Raw genomic sequence first — 19,686 nt, 5'->3', positions numbered from 1 at the left:
CCGCAGCTGGGGAGGCGGGCGGGGTCCCCGCGGAAGCCGCAGCGCTCACCGCTCGCCTGTCGCCCCCGCAGTCCCGGCACCAGAAGCGCGCGCGCGCCCAGGCGCAGCTCCGCAACCTCGAGGTCTATGCTGCGCAGCCGCACTCGTTCGTGTTCGCTCGGGGCCGCGCGGGTCGCAGCGTCCGGCAGCTCAGCCTGGACCTACGGCGGGTCATGGAGCCGCTCACCGCCACCCGTCTGCAGGTCTGCACCCCGCAGCCCGTCTCCATCTGCCGTGGCTCCAGCCCCGCTGCGTTTCAGTCTCCTCGGCTGGATAAAGACCCTTATGGGTACCATCGTCCATGCCTCTCAGGGCTTTGCGGGGCAGCAGCGGTGGCACGTAGATGAACGCACTCAGCTTGGGGTTTGGCAGGATGTCTGAGATTGGTGGTTAAGAGGGAACTCTGGAATCAGCAGAACTGGATTGGAAACTTTGAAAGTCCTGGAACAAATTAATTAATCTCGCTGTACTTTAGTTAGCTCATTTGCAGAATGGGGCGATGCATAGTAAGGAAAGGACAGAAGAGGTACTCGAATTTAAGTCTGATTGGCTCTAGAGGCCAAGAGCATTCCACTCCTCCCACCCCACACACATTTCTGGGAAGGGTTAGATGCAAGAAAGGGCATAACAATTTAAGCTTATAGTCTGCTCGGAAAGGGGATGTCTGTGATCGTCCTTTTTTCTAATTTTTAGGTACGAAAGAAAAATTCTCTCAAGGATTGCGTGGCAGTGGCCGGGCCCCTTGGAGTCACACATTTCCTGATCTTGAGCAAAACGGAGACCAATATCTACTTTGTGAGTGGACACCCACATTCCTCATTTCCCCCACACCCTTATTCACCCCAACTCTCATGATGAACCCATGTGCCTCTGAGCTGCCATGATTTTGGCTTCAAAGTAAACGCTCTGAAGAGATGGGGCAGAAGTTCTCACTCCCCCTGGTCCCTAGCTAGACACCTCAATCTCATCAATATTTTTCTCTGTAGAAGCTGATGCGCCTCCCAGGAGGCCCCACCTTAACCTTCCGGATCAACAAGGTAAAGATTGGAGTTGGTATGTGGGCCATATAGGGTAGGAGCTGGGTTTGGGGTTGGCACAAGCCACGTGTGATATAGATGGTCACCCATCCCTCACCCCTTGCCCTGCAGTACACATTGGTGCGTGACGTGGTCTCCTCACTGCGCCGGCACCGCATGCACGAGCAGCAGTTCACCCACCCACCCCTCCTGGTGCTCAACAGCTTTGGCCCCCACGGCATGCACGTGAAGCTCATGGCCACTATGTTCCAGAACCTGTTCCCCTCCATCAACGTGCACAAGGTAGGCTGGATCTGACGTAGCAAATATGGGCGGGCGAGGCAAGTAGCAGGTACCACACAGGCCCTGGGGTTGAGAGCTCAGGCTCCCGAGGTCAAATTTCACTTAGATTTCGTGATCCTGGGCAAGAGGCTCCTTGTGAGCTGCCTTCTATTCTAGCAGGTGAAAAACACAGATAGTGCTTTATCAAGTACTGGTTTAAGCAGTGTAGTGTATGTTGTCCTGGCCTCATCTTACAGGGAAACTGAGGCTGACAGGTAGAGTTACTAATCTGAGGTTAGGTATGAGGCAGTAGGGGGAGAACTGGATTTTTAAATCTGGCTCCAGAGTCCCAGCTCCTAATCCCTGGCACCAGTGGGTCTCAGATTTCGCTCGTTAGATGTGATCATCAGGGAGTCTGGTGCAAGTGGCCTCGATGGGCTCTGAAACCAAGATTTCTAGCCAGCAGTCCATTGATACCAGTTGCAGCCCCCACAGGGCCTAGCGGGGGCTCCAGCATGCAATGAGTCATGAGAGCAGCTGACATGGTGCCATGCCCTCCTTTCCCTTCCAGGTGAACCTAAACACCATCAAGCGCTGCCTTCTCATCAACTACAACCCCGACTCCCAGGAGCTGGATTTCCGCCACTAGTAAGTACGGGGGTCACGAGGGCTGCTCTGCATGCAGCTGATGACACCACGTCTGCTGAGACTGATTGCTCAGTCTCAGGAAATGCCCTGACACACCATGGAAAAGGGAGGGGTTCGGGCTGGTCTCCGACTCTGTGAGCCCTAACCCCTGTCCTCACTCACTCCTGCCTCTATAGTAGCATCAAAGTTGTTCCTGTGGGTGCAAGTCGAGGGATGAAGAAGCTTCTCCAGGAGAAGTTCCCCAACATGAGCCGCCTGCAGGACATCAGCGAACTGCTGGCCACGTGAGGAGGGGCTAGGGTAGGAGGCTGCCACAGTCCAAGGGATCCCAGAGCTGTCCCAGGAGCCTGAGATCCCCTGGTGAGCCGTGTGTCCCTCACATAGGGGTGCAGGGCTGTCAGAGAGTGAGGCAGAGCCCGATGGTGAGCACAATATTACGGAGCTGCCCCAGGCCATCGCGGGGCGTGGCAACATGCGGGCCCAGCAGAGCGCCATTCGTCTTACTGAGGTAAGGCCCAGTGGCAGAGGTGGTTTTCTCTGGCACCCCCAAAGGAGGAATGACTCTTCCCTTTTGTTTCTCTAGATTGGGCCTCGGATGACACTGCAGCTTATCAAGATCCAGGAAGGTGTTGGGGAGGGAAACATGCTGTTCCACAGTTTTGGTGAGGACAGGGCTGCCAAGGATAGGGCCTAGGGTTTGAGGCCCCCCAATGTGGGTTACAGGGTGCAGTGGGCACACCTGGGTCTTGGTGAACCATCTCTTCCTTAGTGCACAAGACGGAGGAGGAACTGCAGGCCATCTTGGCAGCTAAGGAGGAGAAGCTGCGGCTCAAGGCTCAGAGGCAGGACCAGCAGGCACAGAATGTCCAACGCAAGCAGGAGCAGCGAGAGGCCCACAGGTGTGTGGCTGGTGGGTGGTGAGGTGCGTCCCGAGTGCCAGCTGCCACACTGACCAACACCCCTCTCCAGAAAGAAGAGCCTGGCGGGCATGAAGCGGGCACGAGCAGAGGCTGATGGGGACAGCGATGCCGAGGACCCTGGGGCACCCCCAGAGGCGGAAGGGCCTGGCCAGGAGGAGGAGGATGAAGCCGAGTATTTCCGCCAGGCAGTGGGCGAGGAGCCCGATGAAGGTATGTGGCAGGGGCCAGTGCAGCCAGGCACCACGAGCCTATCCTTGTGCCCTGGTGGCCCTGACACAGTCTCCTTGCAGATATGTTCCCAAACGCGCGGCGCAGACGGCCCATTGGGCTTTCAGGCAAGAAGCAGCGGGTAAAGGAACAGAAGCAGCCCAATGGAGGCGGTGACCGGAGGCCTCCAAAGGCCAAGGACAGGCCCTGGGGAGCCCAGGCGAAGCTAGGGCCTCGAGGGACTACTTGGGACAATGGGCGAGGCCGAGGCCGAACAAGGCCACCTAAGAGAGTGGCCTGAGGCCAGGCCTGAACAGCAGATGGAATGCCCCAGATTGGGGCCCGAGAGATGCTGCCCTGGGCTCCCACCTGGGCAGCCAGGTACAGCCCTCAGTTTCCTTTTATAAAGGAGCTGGTTCCCCAACCTCTCACTTGAATAAACACTGATTTCCCATGAGTCAGAGTCTTCATTTGGAAAAGGGGAACCTGGGTCACAGGGCCTGGAGAGGCTAGCAGCCCCTGGGAATTGGGCCCAGTTTCTGCCCTCCCTCCCCAACCTGGGCAGTGGAAGTGTGAGACCTTGTTTTACTGGTGAAGGCGGTGAGCAGATTTGACTCGTCTTTGATGCCTCTGGGTCCTGGGCCCCTTCCCATCCTCTCAGACTGAGGCCAAATCCGAAGTGTGATGAGGCAGGAAATCGGGGGGCAGAAGGGAGGCTGGCGCCTGAGCTGTTCCGCTCAGCCCACTAAAGGTGGAGCTGCTGGGAAGGGAGGGGCTAGTGTGCTGCTGGTTACTGGAGGAGGAAAAGAGACACAGCATGAGCAGCAGACTCGGAGGCAAGATGCAGGCCATGGCCGTGATCAGCTCAGGTGAGGAGGGAGCACATTGAGGGCCCTGGTCCCTACAGCCCAGGACCGGGGATTGGAGGGGGCAGGGGTTTGGTGTAAGAATCGTATCTGGACAGTGGTTTCTTCCCCAAGTTCTGAAACCAAGAACCAGGATGGGAAGACAGGAGAGTGTGCATCTCGCACGGTGGCCAGCCTGCTGGACCCACCTGGAACAGGCTATTTCTCAGCAGACTGAGGAGTGCGTGAGAGGGAGTCAACTTTACAGCTCTACTACCCTCACGCTGCAGTGTCCCAGGTGCTGGAGAGCCAGAAGCCAGCCCTGCCTTCGTCAGGAGAGACACTCCTGGGAATTTTCTTTACAGTGATTGGATGGAGATACAGGCCATAGAGAAATAAGGGAAGCCCAGGGTTGCAGTGGCAATGTTAGAGGGGTCAAAATGTGCCGCTGAGGACCAGAGACCAGAGGTGAGGGAGATGGCCTTAAGGATGTCTGTTGCCTGTGACTCCGGGAAAGAACAGCTAGTGCAAAGGCCCAGCAGGAGCAGCAGACTCGGAGGCAAGATGCAGGCCATGGCCGTGATCAGCTCAGGTGAGGAGGGAGCACATTGAGGGCCCTGGTCCCTACAGCCTAGGACCAGGGATTGGAGGGGGCAGGGATTTGGTGTAAGAATCATATCTGGACAGTGGTTTCTTCCCCAAGTTCTGAAACCAAGAACCAGGATGGGAAGACAGGAGAGTGTGCATCTCGCACGGTGGCCAGCCTGCTGGACCCACCTGGAACAGGCTATTTCTCAGCAGACTGAGGAGTGCGTGAGAGGGAGTCAACTTTACAGCTCTACTACCCTCACGCTGCAGTGTCCCAGGTGCTGGAGAGCCAGAAGCCAGCCCTCCTGCCTTCGTCAGGAGAGACACTCCTGGGAATTTTCTTTACAGTGATTGGATGGAGATACAGGCCATAGAGAAGAAAAATAAGGGAAGCCCAGGGTTGCAGTGGCAATGTTAGAGGGGTCAAAATGTGCCGCTGAGGACCAGAGACCAGAGGTGAGGGAGATGGCCTTAAGGATGTCTCTTGCCTGTGACTCCGGGAAAGAACAGCTAGTGCAAAGGCCCAGGAGCAGGATGAACCTAAGAGCAGCCAGGAAGCCAGCGTAGGAAGGACTGTAGGAGTCACGCGGAGCAAAAGACAAGCAAGTGGGTGGGAGCGAGAGCTCGTGCAGGGCCTTAGGTGAGATGAGCACTGGCTCTTCCTCCCAAGAGGAAGGAAGCTCTGGGTGACTGAACAGAGCCCTGATTGACGGGTGCTCGGAGGTGACCTCTGGAGGCTGTGGGGAGAACACGGTGAGGACGGGAGCTGGGAGACCAGGGCCTAGGCAACTGTTTGTCCAGATGGAAGACGACAGGACCTGGACTCCCGTGGCCTTAAAGGGGTGACAGATTCTGAAGTTGGGACTTGGTGAGTGATTGGACTTCGGGGATTGCAGTGCGGCCTGCAATCCCGGTCGTCACTGCCAGGTCCTGTGCATCCTGAGGGCAGCAGTCCCCTGGTTCTTGCCCCAGCTGATTCTTGAGGGTGCAGGATCCGGAGATCCTAGTCAGCAAAATGACAAGAGTCTGGGCTTCTGGCTTTCTGGGCCTAATTCCCTCCATAAAAAGGCGCTGAGGCTGCACCCCTCCTGTGGGTGGACAGGACTCAGCGAGTCTACACAGAGGGGTCATGCAGGCCTGGTGCACAGCAGGTAGAGCTTGTGGAAACCGCATCAGGCACAGGGCTCATTTGTAACACTGTCTACCCACAGGTGCCCCGCCCTGCCCAGCCAACATGTCTGTGGCTGCCGACCACATCCTCAATAGGTTCCAGGAAGTCTTCCTGTGGCCCATACTGGTGGCTGAGTTTCTGGTGGCTGTGGCAGCCAACAGCCTGGCCCTCTACCGCTTCACCACACAGGAGCAGCGCCCATGGAACCCAGCTGTGGTCTTCTCTGCCCAGTTGGCTGTCAGTGACCTACTCTATGCCCTGACGCTGCCCCCGCTGGCTGCCTACTTGTACCCACCCAAACACTGGCGCTATGGGGAAGCCATGTGCCGCCTGGAGCACTTCCTCTTTGTCTGCAACATGCTGGGCAGTGTCATCTTTATCACCTGCATCAGCCTCAACCGTTACCTGGGTGTTGTCCACCCCTTCTTCACCCGCAGCTACCTGCAACCCAAGCATGCCTGGGCCATCAGTGCTGCTGGCTGGGCGCTGGCAGGCCTGATAGCTGCACCCACACTCAGCTTCTCCCGCCTGACGACACCACATCAGGAAGGCAACTGTACTAAGGCCAGAACTGAGGCGTGCATCAAATGCCTGGGGACAGCAGGTGACAACCAACTCGAGGCCTACAGAACCTACAGCTTAGCAAAGGCAGTACTGGGTTGTGGCCTGCCACTGCTGCTCACCCTGGTGGCCTACGGTGCCCTTGGGCGGGCTCTGCTGCGCAGCCATGGCATGACACTGGCCGAGAAAATGAACGTAGCAGTGCTAGTGGCCAGTGGTGTAGCCCTTTATGTTGGCTCCTATGTGCCCTACTATGTCACACAAATGCTCAACTTGTCCGCCCGGCAGCGCTGGAGAGCCCGCTGCCCAGCATTTGTGGACGTGGCTCAGGCTATGGAAGCCCTGGACCTGAGGTCCTATGTAGGCCACCAGGTGATGCGGGGCCTCATGCCCCTAGCCATGTGCATCCACCCACTGCTCTACATGGCTGTAACACCCAGCCTAGGCTGCTGCCACCAACACTGCCTTGGCTGCAGGGAGGGCCAGACTCTAGAGAACACTGAGAGCTCTGGCCCAGCTCTGCCCCTCAACATCACAGCCACCAGAACCTCGAGGCCCTGGTCCCCTAAGCTGAGCCCATGACCTGCCCTATCTTGAGCCTCTTCCCTGCCAAAAGGCAATTATACCCAGCAGCAGAACAGGGGTGAGAGAACAACAGGCCCCAAACTGCCATTTCCTCCCCGAAGAAAGGCCTGTGGTGGGAGGAGTGAGAACCCAAGCCAGAGCGGCAAAAATTTCTGCCCACAGTGCTGACCCTAGGCAGGGCCTGGGAGCAAACCCACTCTGGGGGGATGGTCACCCCATCTGCCACAGGTGGATGACATCCATATATAAACAGGACACACATAGAGGGACTGGAGCCTTTTTATTGCCCTTGGAGCCCCCTGCTCTCGGAGGCCACCTTCTGTTGCCACAGGGTCCTGGACCAGGGGCCGGGCAGCAGCGGCGACAGCTGGCTTAGTTGGTAGATGGCCTAGAGAGGGAGACAGGAGTGATGAGGGCAAGTGTGGGGGCTTCAGACCCTGAAGGGAATCCCAAGACCCACCCCTCCTCCACACACAACTGGGGTAGTGGGGATGGGGCTCAGGACAGGGCACTTGGAGCCAGAGTGGTGGTAACCAGCATGGCCCGGCTGTGGAGGGCAGCAGCTCCTCCTCGAGATAAAAGGACAATAAATGACTTGTATCTCAGAAAAGGTTTGATGACTGTTCAACTGGTGTGGGGCTGCAGTCAGCCCAAGTGTCAGCTACGACACGATGATGGGGCAGGGGAGGGGTCTTACTTGGCCCACTCGACGTTAAGGATGAGGTGGTCATAGCCGAAGCCGGACACCCCAGCAATGGCACGTGCAGCGTCCTCGCGGCGGTGGAAGCTGATGAAGGCAAAGCCCTGGGGAGGGGAGAAAGGTGTTCAGGGCACAGCTAGACAGATAATGCCCCCGCCATGACCACCAACCCACCTTGGACTGGCCAGTGGTCTTGTCCTTAGCCAGGTAGATGCGAGAGATGGAGCCGAAGGGCCGGAAGAGTTCTTGCAGGTCAGTCTCGCGTGTGTCCTCTGACAGGTTGGTGACACGGATGGTGGCGTTGTCATCGGCTGGGCAGGCAAAGAGAGGCAGCTGTGAGGAGCCGGCCCACCTGGGTCCCATCCTGGGATCACTGGGTGCTGGGAAATGCTTTCTCGTCTACCAGCTAGGTGCCCTCACTGCCTCACCTCTGCGGTTGGGCTGCATGGATTCCCCGCGGCGGCTGGCCCCGTCCCGCAGACTTGGTGGTACGTACTTCCCTGTCTTGTTCTGGGTGGCCTGCACAGGCTCCAGCTCTGGAGACCAAAAGCACAGTCGAGTCAGGCCTCACTCTCGCAGAGCAGAGGGACAGAACCACCCACATTCTGGCCCAGACACCATCTTTCAAAGCCACAGGCATCTAATTGGTCCTGAAGAGGCCTGGTGGCCCCAATAACATAAAGGTCACAGCCTGCACCACAGGCAGAGTAAGAAGCCACAGGGGTTGATTCGGTCTGAGGTGCCCACAAGGCTAAGAGCTAGAACACTCAGCCTAGCCTTCCAACACAGAGTAACAAAGGCACACAGGGCAGAAACAGTCCTACATCTGACACACACAGTCAGATGTAGAGCTGTCCAGACACAAACTCACCATCAGCTAATCATGCTGAAAGACAAGGACTGTGGGCAGTCACATGTGTGTCTACTCATAGGTTTGCATGCACAGAAACACACACACAGGACAGCAGCCACGTCCATGGCAGACAAACACAGCACACTCAAGTCAGGACCATTGCAAAGTCAGTCAGAATCACAGCTGGCAAGTTTCACATACAGGGGTCAACTGTCTCCCAATCACTTGTATAGTTAAACATGCAGGCATGCACACAAGCAATTCTGACAGCCCCCGACAAGGAGAAACAGGTGACATCACGAGCAGTCACAGCACCCACCCAGCTGGTCTCACACACACCAACACAGACTATGACCACAGCCTTTGCAGTGTTGACGCTGTGGTGTGGGAGATAACTGCAATGGGGACAGCCTGTTCACAGACAGCAGGTGACAACCCAGGACTCTCCAGAGGTGCACAAGATACCCCCATTCCCCAAGGCCTGTCAGCTGCACCCCTAGACCCCAGCACCTCCAGGCAGCTTCTCCTTCTCGCCAGTGGACAGGCCCAGCTGCTCGGCCAGCTCCTTCTGCATGGGCCCCAGCGTGTCCTTGTAGGGGCAGCGAGTGGTCCAGTGGTCACCCTTGCAGATGCGACAGGACACGATCTTCTGGCCTTTGAGCTTGTTCATCGGGTCCTCCTCCTCCTGGCAGTTCAGATCCTGGCAGGGCAGATGAGGGCAGCTCAGAGGGAGTCTGCTGCACCCTGGCCACCACCGCCCTAGCCACCACCTCCCACCCTCATGCCTCACTTACCTCTTTGCTGGTGATGAAAGTCATTGACACATCATCACTGACTGTGGTGGTGGCCACATTGGGCCCTGGTGGGTCAAACTCTGAGTTCCCAAACTTCTTCCAGTTCTGGGCTCAAGGCAGGATTGGGGACAGGTCAGGGCAAGGGCAAGTAGGAGCCCCTGACACCCCAAACCTTCAACAGCCCCCTTTGAGGTGTCTGGCCTTAAACCCCATTCTCCACCCTCTCCAAATGCCCCCCATAGCAGTGATAATGACAGTTCCAGTTTCCTAAGTGCCTGCCAAGCTTCATGCCAGCTTCAGGAGGCAGAGTTAGCTTCTGCCTCTACCATGATCCAGACAGAACAGAGGCTTAGGGTCAAATAGCTGCAGAGCATACAATTCCTAGGGGGTGGCTGTACAAGTGGTGGACCAGCTTCCACCAGGGTGCATTGCTCAGGGATGTGCAGGGCTCACCAGACTTCGAGGGACCTTGGGCTAAGCAACCTGAGCCTCAGCTTCCCCCTATAAAATGGGGACCACAAATACTCCCCACCTCCCTGGGTTGCTATAAGGATCAAAATGAGAAAACACTTCCTACAAAGCATTTGGCACAAGATGTGGCACAAGGTGAACAGATAACTGTGCCAAATGTATTTAATGCTACCTCTTCCTCTGCTATGACTTCCTCAGGGGAGTGACTGGTTCTGTTCCTCCTGGTAGACAAGCCAAAAGGAGTAGGAATCAACCCCACCCCATCTTGCACTTGTAATTCTGGAGGTCCCAACAGAGTGCAAACACCCTTAACCTCAGTTCTCCTCCCACAAAATAAGTAAAACTGTCAAACCCCACTTCTAAGATAAAAGTACTGGGAAAAAGAAGTCTTAATTCTTCTAAGTCAGCCTGGGGTAGCCCCCAAGGCAAGAGGAGCAGGGTCTCACCTTCCTCCTTGCAACAGCCTTTGAGGCCTTCCGGGTCTCAATTCTGAAGGTGCGGACAATCTGTGCATGGGAGAGAAGTTTGGGTTTCCTGTGCCTCAAGGTTCCTGGGCCCAGGGGATCCTCCTCACCAACCAACACAACACACACCATCCCCCTCCTAGTCCAAGTACCCCCACCTCCTCCCCTAGCCTCACCTTGAACTTTTTGCCATCCTCATCCATCTTGTACTCAGTCACTGTCTTGATGTTTCCATTGATGACCTCCTTAGGAGGCGGAAGTGGAGCTGGTAGTGGGGAAAAGGTGAGAGGAACTGAGCCATGTACCTGGTAATGGGGACCAGGTGGAAATGTAGCTAGGGAAAAACGCAGCCCAGGGATAGAATGGAAGTCATCACTCACCTCCTGGCACTAGCTCAGGCTCTGGGCTGGTGTCACCTGTGGCCAGAGGGATCCCCTTTAGGAGCTCGCTGGTGACACATTTGTCTGTAAGAGAGTGTTGGGAGGTGAGGTGGAGGGGCGGGAGCTCCCAAGCTGAAATGAAGGGACCTTTGGGATGATGCCCACACTAGGAGCTGAGGAAGGAAGGACCAAGAGCAGAGGACTGACCAGGAAGTACCCTGGGACAGCCATGCGAGGACATGGAGCTGGCTGAGTAACCTCTAGCAAAGGCAAGGATAGGGAACCCCTGGTATGAAGGCAGGAGCGGGCCATCAAAACATTCCGGCGCTGGTACAAAGACAAAAAGCAGGCCGTTACAACTTCCGCCCTGAAGGATAGCAGCTGTGAGGACTTGGGCGGTGGCATGGGAGAGAGTGAGACTAGCCAGTGAACATCTAGAATTGGCGACAGGCTGGCCCTGATGAGGATGGCGTGGGGCAGAGGCTGGCCGAGACGGGAGATGTGGGGTCGGCCGGCGGTGCTGAGGTGGGGGCCTGGGGGCTGGCCGCGGTGACCCAGGGCGACCAGGCGTACTCACCATCCTCTCCCTCCTCCTCCACCTGGTCCGCCCAGCTGGGCTTCGAACTGCGGGGACAAGTTTGTGGGAGGAAAGGGTTGTCAGCGAGGCGAGGCTCCCACGGCCTCGGCGCACTCAGGTCCCATAATACCCCGTATGACCCACAAGCCGCCTCCCAGGCCCCACTCTGCGACCCAGGACTCACTCAAAGTCTCCCGTAGGCATCGTAAAACCTCCACGCAGCCCTAGCCTGGGCCAGAGACAGGAAGTGACGGGAGAACGAGACTTCCGGTGCCGTGTCCTACATCAGCTTGGCTGCGGCGCCCACAGCGCCCCCTGCGGTCGGAGGTTGACTGGCCGGTTGCGTTAAGCGGCTGCGCGCTGGTACCCAAGTAGGTAAGAACAGATGCCCATCTCAGGGCCTATCCTATTTACCTTAAAAAAAACTTTTTTAGATTGTCAATTATATATCAATAAAAAATGGTAAAATAAAAAAATAATAATAACAATAAAGCTCACTCATTAAGCGCTTCCTGTATGCCACGCACTGTGAGGAGAAAATTATTTCCATTTTGCAACAAGAAACCAAGGCCAGCTGGTCTTCCTTGTCTGGAAAGAGCTTTTCTGATTCAGATGATTAAGATGTCAAGTGACGCCCTTAACCACTCTCCCTTCTTTCCTTTCCTTCTGATATAATCTTTTCAATTTACTTGTTTATTGCCCAGCTCTCCCTTTAAAGCACGAATTCTCAAAGAGCATGGCTCCCAAGGGGACCAAAACTAATTCTTCGGAGGGAAAAACCTTAAACATTACAATGGCTTGTGGCCTCTCAGACAAAATCTTATTACTATTTAATTTCTACCATTAGGAAGAATGTAATGAGATTGAAATTGATTGATTTAAATTAAACTTAAAGATAATTCTTTTTCCTCTAGAGGGGTGATAATGGTAAGAAGTTTGAGAAACACTATTGTAGAATGTCAGCTGCAGAAGGCTGATGTTTGCCTGCTTTGTTCACCTTTGGGTCCCCAGGACCCACAGGGTTACCTGCATGTAGTAAGTGCCAATTAATGAGCATTTGGGGCAGGGTGGGGACCAGATCATAAAGGACTTTTTAAACCAAACTAAAGAGCATAGGCTCTTTATCTTGTAGGCTGTGGGTGTGAATGAGGTCACTGATGTATTTTGAGTGGTGACCATGTAACCAGATTTTCTTATGAGAAAGATTATTCTGGAACCCGATAGAGGGTAGAGTGGAAAGGAATAAATTAGCAGGAGACCAGGAAGGAGGCTGGGAAAGAAAGTGAAAGAAAGAGGGTGGTCTGGAAATAAGAATGAAAAATATAGTTTGTACAGATGGCCAATAAACATTTGTGCACTTATGCAAATATACTTGAAGAAATGTAAAATCCAAACAATGTAGCAGATGGGCAAAACTTTAAAAATGTGATATTAACTAATACTAGCAATGATGTAAAGAAACAGATGCTCATACACGTTGTTAGTACATGAAATTACACAAACTTTTTGGATAAAAATTTGACATCTACTAAAACGTAAAATACACAGATGTATTTTTCTTTGAGCCAGCTAATAATTCAACCTGTGAGAAAAACTGGTAAATGTTTGCAAAGATATGGGGATAAGATATCCATGCCGAATTGTTCATGATAGCAAAAACCAGAAAAGCCTGTCAGTTTGTAGGGGCTGGTTGACTAGATTAAGATATATTCTGCCATAATCTACAAAATGCTATGCAGTCTTTAAGAAAGTAGATCCATTTGTGCTCATGTTAAAAAAACAATCTCCAAGATAAGAGTCAGCAGCAAGATGTAAAATGGCGTGTTATAGGAACTAATGTGTATAAATCTTTAATAGCACATGGGTATGTAAATACATGCTAACTATTTGCAGAAAAGAAATATCAAACTGTCCCTGAGGGATACTTTGAGAAGAAAGGATCAAGGAAGAAAAGCTTGGATCTTTCTGCAATATTAATTTTTTTTTACCATATGTGTCTATCATTTTGATTGAAAAATAAATATACACATAAATATAAAAATTACTTTATATACTAATATATAGTATGCATTTATGTAATATACAAATGTGTCATATAAATGTACTTTACTATGTTTTGTATATCCACTAACTTGTGTTCTCTCTCCCCATCCAAGTGCATTAAGTTGTTAGTATCCAGCACAGTGTGGCTTAAAGGACGGGAAAATTGAAAACTGCAATCATAAACAAGGAAATGTTGCCTCATCTGTACAAATACTACCCTGAGAAGAACTGCACTACTCAGTAAACATTAGCCACTAAACACGGATGCTTCTGGGGGCGTTGATTTGGCCTCCTTTTTGGTATTTTTCTGTGTAGAATACTTTATTTAAAAACATCAAGCATGTATCATTTTTATAAAAAGTCAGGTATTTCCCAAGGAAAAGTAAAAAGTAAAAAGTACAGGGCAGTAAGGAGAAGCCTGAATCCAAGGCTGGATGGGAAAAAGTCCCCGAGCTCCTCAGGTTCTTGTCGGTGATGCCAGTGTGCTTCCCACATTCAGCATCTCCACAGGACAGTAGCCAGGATGAGAGTAAAACCAGCCCTGCAATGCATCCAAGGAGGGGAGCTGGGATGTGCACAGTACCATCCTCTGGATATTTTGCAGCAGCGTCAGGCAGACTCACTATAAGTCACAACATGGATTCCACGACTCAATATTCTCTAAGAAATGGAAACACATGTCCACAAAAAGCCATGTGTTAGAATACGTACATAAATGTTCATAGCGGCTTTTGTAATGGCCAAAACTCAGTGATAACCTGAATTAGTTTGCTAGGGCTGCCATAACAAAGTATGACAGACTGAGTGGCTTAAACAACAGAAACTTATTTTCTCACAGTTCTGGAGGCTGGAAGTTCAAGAACAAGGTGTCAGCAGGGCTGGTTCCTTCTAAGGCTTCTTTCTTTGGCTTGTCGATGGCCATCTTCTCCCTGTGTCCTCACATGGTCCTTATAAGGACACCAGTCATATTGGATTAATGATCTCATTTTAACTCTATCACTTCTTTAAAGACCCTTTCTCCAAATACACTCACATTCTGAGGTTTTGGGGGTTAGGGCTTCAACATATGAATTTGGGGGGGACATAGTCATCCCATAACACAACTAAAAAGTCCATCAACAGATGAATGAACAAACAAAAATAAACTGTAGTCCATCTCTATGATGGAGTACTATACAGCACTAAAAAGGTACAAATGACTAATAACACGCGATGACATGGATGCATGTCACAGGCACAAAAGGCTAGATACCGTATGATTCCATTTGTGTGAGATCCTCAAACAAACGAAACTAAACTATAGTAACAGAAATCAGAGCTATGATGATCTCCTAGTGGGGAGGACCCCAGTTCGGGGCAGGGAGGACATCAGGCATCCTTCCAGGGTGACGGGAATTTGCTACATCTTGATCTGGGCGGTTGGTGGCACAAGCAAATATGAGTGTAAAAATGAATCCGATTGCATATCCAAGATCTGTGCATTTTAACCATAAAAGCTGGAGAGGAACAAAGCAAGGTTCAGAGTCACCCCACCCCGATTCTGTTTTATTTATAGCATTCCTCACTCTTTAAAATCATCTCATTTATTGTGAGGTTTGCCTGCCTGCCTTCTTCTGGAGGCAGGGTAGGAGGTATTGGTTTGTCTTATTGCTACGTGCCCAGTCCCTGTGCTGGATCAGTGGCTGACGCTGTTAGTCATCGCAAAGTATAGACAAAGCCCACAGGCAGCTTACATGTGCATGATAATGGTCACAGTGGTGATGGCAGGCTGTTCTAACAGGCTTCCTTATGACAGAAAGGCGAAACAAGTGCTGACCATTCGTTTTGGTTGTTGTGAAATTTGTTGTACTTTTTCTAAAGCTGGCCTTTCTCTAAACATTCCAAACAGGCTTGAGGGAGAAAAGCAGGTTGGAGATAGATATGTGCAATAGAATAGCATTTATCCAATATTTTTAAAGACAGAGTATCCTAAGTTTATGGACATGCAGATGTGGTAATTGCAGAAAACCATGGACAGGAAGGAGGCAGCCAACCTCTCACAGTGACCGGGAAGCAGCGGGAGAGGCTCTGGGGAGTCACGCGAAGGGGGTGCCTTGAAAGTTATTTCATTAAAAACTACCTATTGCTATTGAAAACAGTACGACAGTTCCTCAAAAAATTAAACACAGAAATTCCATATGATCCAGCAATCTCGCTTCTGAGTCTATACCCAAGGAATTGAAAGCAGGGACATAAACAGGTAATTGTACCCGCATTTGTAGCAGCAGGATTCACAGTAGCCAAAAGGTGAAGCAACCCGTGTCTATTGATGTATGTGTGGATAAACGAAATGTGGTCCATCTATATAATGGATTTTTCCAGCGGTCCCCAACCTTTTTTGCTCCAGGGGCTGGTGCTCCTATGAGAATCTAATGCCTGATGATCTGAGGTGGAGCCGAGCGAGGCGGTGATGCTAGTGCTGGGGAGCGGCTGCAATTATAGATGAAGCTTTACTAGCTCGCCCACCGCTCACCTAATGCTGTGCGGCCCGGTTCCTAACAGGCTACAGATTGGTACCAATCCATGGCCTGGGAGTTAGGGACCCCTGGATTATTCAGTCGTAAAAAGGGAGGAAATTCTGCCACATGCTACAGCATGCATGAACCTTGAGGACATTATGCTCATGAAATAAGCCAGTCACAAAAGTATAAATATTGTATGACTCCAATTATATGAGGTCCCTAGAGGAGTCAGATTCATAAAGACAGAAAGTAGATGGTGGGGGCCCAAAGTGAGCAAAAGGGAATGGGGAGTTAGTGTTTAATGGGGACAGGGTGTCAGTTTTGCAAAATGGAAAGACTTCTGGAGATGGATGGTGGAGATAGTTGAGAAACAATGTGAACATACTTTATGCCACTGAAACGTATACTTACAAATGGTTAAAATGGTACATTTTATGTTATATATATTTTACTATGATTTTCATATTTTACAATTGTCAAAAATAAAAAAAATTAAGAACACATAAACATACATCAAAATCACAATGAGATACTAATTCACATCCATTTGGATGGTTATTATTTTAAAAAAACACACATGTTGATGAATATGTGGAGAAATTGGAACCCTCATACACTGCTGGTACGAATGTAAAATGGTGCAGCCATTGTGGAAAACAGTTTGGCAGTTCTTCAAAAAGTTAAATATAGAATTACCGTATGATCCAGCATATCCGCTCCTAAGTATATACTCGAGATAATTGGAATAGAGTTTACCAGGGCTGTGGGGCAGGGAGAACGAGGAGTTATTGTTTAATGGCTAGAGTTTCTGTTTGGGAAGATAAAGATGTTCTGGAAATACTAGTAATGTTTGTACAATAACATGAACACACTGAATACCACTGAATTGTACATTTAAAAATGGTTTATATGGTTAAAAAAAAAAATCCCAGCCATGATTCTTGACTGAATAAAATTAGGGGTTGCAGAATGAGTATCTAAATCTATTCTTTCGCCTACATTTACGAACTGCCATTCTATTGCAGATAGATTGTTTTCATCAGCAGGTACCATCTGGTTATTAAATACGGTATCTGCTGGAAAGAGAATAAAGTCTTGCTTCTCCCCGCCCAATGATATCAAAGTGTGGCATTTAATAGTCACCTCCAGTCTTCAGCATCAGTGGATTTCGTTAATTAAATGTATGTCAATCTACTATAATCACTATTCTTGTCAAATACTCCAGTTCCACCAGGTTTTTCTTCTCAGCAAAAGGCTGAACTTGAACCCCGATGGAAGGAAGAACTTTCCTGCCAGCCAGCCAGGGAGCAGAAGCTGTGTCCCCTCCCTTTGCGCCACCTCAGCATAGCAGCGGCTCCGTCTGTCCACAAGCCTGGTCCAGGCCAGTGCTCTCAGGGCACATGGAGGCAGTGTACCTCATAGGCAGTCAGTCATTTGGGCCACCCCTGGAACTTCACCCTGAGGGAGAGCCCACGGCCCAACTGAGACCCAACAGCTGAGCCACAGTAGGAAACAGACACGGTTTCTACCCCTTACACTAAACTGAATCCTCGAATTGCTGTTGGTAGTGTATTATGTCTGAAATGAAGACCTCAACTATGAAAGTCCCACGAAAATAAGGGAATTCAGTAAGTTGGCAAGGTTAAAAAAAAACATAATTAACATACAAAGTCAATAATCCATACAAGTCAATAATCTTTCTGTGGGTAAAGGACCACTGTTTGGAAAATAACAGGCCATTTATATTTATAATGAAAGGATTAAATACCTGTGAATCGAGTTAAGAAATTTGCAGTGTCTATAGAAAAACTTGACAATGCTTTGAGGGACGTAAAAGAACAGAAGGAACAGCCCTGCTCTTAGAAAGGAAAGCTGCTCATAAAGATGTCAGTTCTCCCCTGAAGCCTAGAAAGTGAATGCAATCCCTATAAAAATACCTACTAGATTTTTAGAGGATGTACCAATTCCAATGTTTCAACCCAGCCATTCAACTACTACAAGTGTCTCGGAGATGTGGATTCACACGCGTGTACAAACGTGTGCATAATTTGACCAGCTGCCCATTGACAGTAGCTGTTTCCAAACGGAATGATAAACGGTTTAAAACAAAGGCATTCCTTCTACTTAATAAAAAAGGACAGACTACTAATACACATCAGCCATGTGGATGAATCTCAAAAACATGCTGAGAGAAAGGAGCCAGACACAAGAGCCCATAAGAAACCCAACGGGCTGCCTGCAGCTGGCGAAAGCGGGTGACTGGCTGGGGCGAAGAAAATATTCTATGGCTTGATAAGGATCTGGGTTATAGGGTTGGATTCATTGATCAAAATTCAAGCTGTACATTCAGGACTTGTGCATTTTAGATTAGAGCTCAATAAAAAAAAAAAAAATATATATATATATATAGGGGAACCAGTGAGGCAGTCCAACCTTCAAGGTGCAAAGCAGTTTTAATCAATGCCACCATTTGTAGCAGAGAAGAGACACATGCGTTTGTACCCAGGCAAAGAATGACTTTGGAAGATGAGGATTCAAGGTGGAAAAAACAGCATACTCTTCACTATACTTTTAATGAGGTTTTAGCTTTAAAAAGAGCAGAGGGTATAGCTAAAAAGTAAAATCTCTGATGGGAGAACTTTACCAGATACCATTTCGAGGTATTGTGTTTATCATGTGCATTTGTTACCGGTTCAAAAACTAAGCCGAGATATCGGTTTTCGTCCTTACAAAAGTGATTCACATGTTAAAATGAGATGTCATAGAAATATAAAAGAGAACACAAGCTTATGATCTGGGAGCAGGGAAAGCCTTTCTAAACAGGCTCTGAAAAAAAAGGGATAAATATAAATCTAACCCCTAAAATGTCAATATGGCAAAGATATAATGACTCAAGATGAAAGCAACACAGCAGAGGTAAAAATCTAATAACTGAACAGCTCCCAGCAAGGACTGTCATGTGTCACCTCAAAGAGAAGGAATGAATTCTACTGGCTACCAGACACATGAAAGTACTGAATTGTTCCTAAAAAAATGCTCGCAAGACTTTCACTATTCCATTGACAAGGACTAGAGGCAAAAAGCCAAGGCAAGCTAAAAAAGTCCACATGTTAGAGGGGGCAGCGCTAAAGCCTCTCCAGGGAGGTGGGCCAGCCACGTGTTCTGGAATGGAAATAGGAAAACTTTTATACCCAATGATCCCAGAACCTCTCGATATTTCCCTAAAAGAGACAGAACATATAGGACAGGACGTTCAGTGCAGAGCTGCTTATAACAGCAAGAAGAGGCAAACACCTGACTACTTATGAAAAAACTTAAATTTTGCATTTGAATTATATTTAGTCCTTTAGTCTTATGACTAAAACATCTGGGACTCATTGAATAGAAAGTTACAGGTGAAGTGTCACTGAGTGCACTTTCTGTGAAAGTAAGGATACAGGTGGTGGAGCAGGTGTTACTTAACATCCTAATAGTGGCCCGCTGGGTTGTGGGTGCTGGTGACTGACACTTCTTTGCTTCTGCTTTGTTGGCATTTTACAGCAAGTCCTTTCCCAAAAATAAACCAAACAAAAGTTTTGTTCATCTTAGAATCCAGTAGGATTGAATTAGACTTAAGATGCAGAAAGCCCACCTAACATTCTTAAGCAAATAAGGGGTGTGTCTGGGGTGCAGGACCAAGTCCTCTCTCCTTGCTCCACCATCCACTGTAAGGGACTTCTGTCCTCACAGTCACAAGATGGCTGCTGTACCACCAGGCATCACAGAACACTCCAAAGAAGGGGTATGAGACCATGGGGAAGGCCAACTAAGCCTACTTCTTTAGAAAACTTTCCTGGAAGCCACACTAGCAAGTTCTACTTGTATCTCATTGGCCAGAGCTGTGTCACACAGTTTAATCCTCACTCCCAAACATGCACGGGACACATGGAATGATCTAACTCCAGACAAATGCCCCTGTGGGGTCCCCTTTAGCATTGAGGAGCCCATTCTCATCCAGCCTTACCCAGAAGCCCCTTTTCAGTCATGAGTCACCACCCAAGG

The 19,686-nt window shown here is 50.1% G+C and overlaps 2 protein-coding genes and 2 non-coding genes across 4 annotated transcripts; 3 read left to right on the top strand and 1 right to left on the bottom strand.

Moving 5' to 3' along the window:
- The first annotated feature begins 6 nt into the window (after nucleotides 1-6).
- LOC102882771 lies at nucleotides 7-7,011 on the top strand. The gene is given in 13 exon segments (XM_025040297.1): nucleotides 7-242; nucleotides 733-834; nucleotides 1,026-1,076; nucleotides 1,188-1,358; nucleotides 1,909-1,985; nucleotides 2,162-2,269; nucleotides 2,370-2,493; nucleotides 2,569-2,647; nucleotides 2,755-2,884; nucleotides 2,955-3,115; nucleotides 3,196-3,254; nucleotides 4,376-4,391; nucleotides 5,757-7,011. Coding segments are annotated over 13 exon segments (2,211 nt in total). The 5' UTR covers nucleotides 7-212; the 3' UTR covers nucleotides 6,860-7,011.
- On the top strand, nucleotides 879-965 carry LOC112471689. Its single transcript, XR_003043376.1, has one exon. It is a non-coding gene; the product is annotated as a small nucleolar RNA SNORD105 (small nucleolar RNA).
- Nucleotides 2,013-2,086, top strand: LOC112471692. The gene has a single exon (XR_003043378.1). It is a non-coding gene; the product is annotated as a small nucleolar RNA U105B (small nucleolar RNA).
- A 112-nt stretch (nucleotides 7,012-7,123) lies between the features above and the next one.
- EIF3G (eukaryotic translation initiation factor 3 subunit G) lies at nucleotides 7,124-11,368 on the bottom strand. The gene is made up of 11 exons (XM_006905896.3): nucleotides 11,286-11,368; nucleotides 11,102-11,148; nucleotides 10,525-10,608; nucleotides 10,321-10,409; nucleotides 10,127-10,186; nucleotides 9,210-9,314; nucleotides 8,926-9,115; nucleotides 7,991-8,098; nucleotides 7,737-7,873; nucleotides 7,560-7,666; nucleotides 7,124-7,250 (listed from the first exon to the last, which is right to left on the bottom strand). The coding sequence occupies exons 1-11, from the start codon at nucleotides 11,303-11,305 to the stop codon at nucleotides 7,235-7,237; spliced, it is 963 nt and encodes a 320-aa protein (XP_006905958.1). The 5' UTR covers nucleotides 11,306-11,368; the 3' UTR covers nucleotides 7,124-7,234.
- Nucleotides 11,369-19,686: the final 8,318 nt, after the last annotated feature.

Source organism: Pteropus alecto, unplaced genomic scaffold (genome assembly GCF_000325575.1).
Source record: "Pteropus alecto unplaced genomic scaffold, ASM32557v1 scaffold761, whole genome shotgun sequence".
NCBI lineage: Eukaryota > Metazoa > Chordata > Mammalia > Chiroptera > Pteropodidae > Pteropus > Pteropus alecto.
This window is presented reverse-complemented; position numbering and strand designations above follow the sequence as displayed.

Bases quoted from the DNA above. Each gene is read 5' to 3' on its own strand.
- EIF3G (XM_006905896.3), bottom strand. From the start codon at position 11,305: ATGCCTACGGGAGACTTTGA. The intron at 10,410-10,524 runs GTGAGTGATGAC...CCCCACTACCAG, and splicing joins GCCTGAGCTAGTGCCAGGAG to CTCCACTTCCGCCTCCTAAG. The intron at 9,315-10,126 runs GTGAGACCCTGC...CCTTGAGCCCAG, and splicing joins AGGCTGTTGCAAGGAGGAAG to AACTGGAAGAAGTTTGGGAA.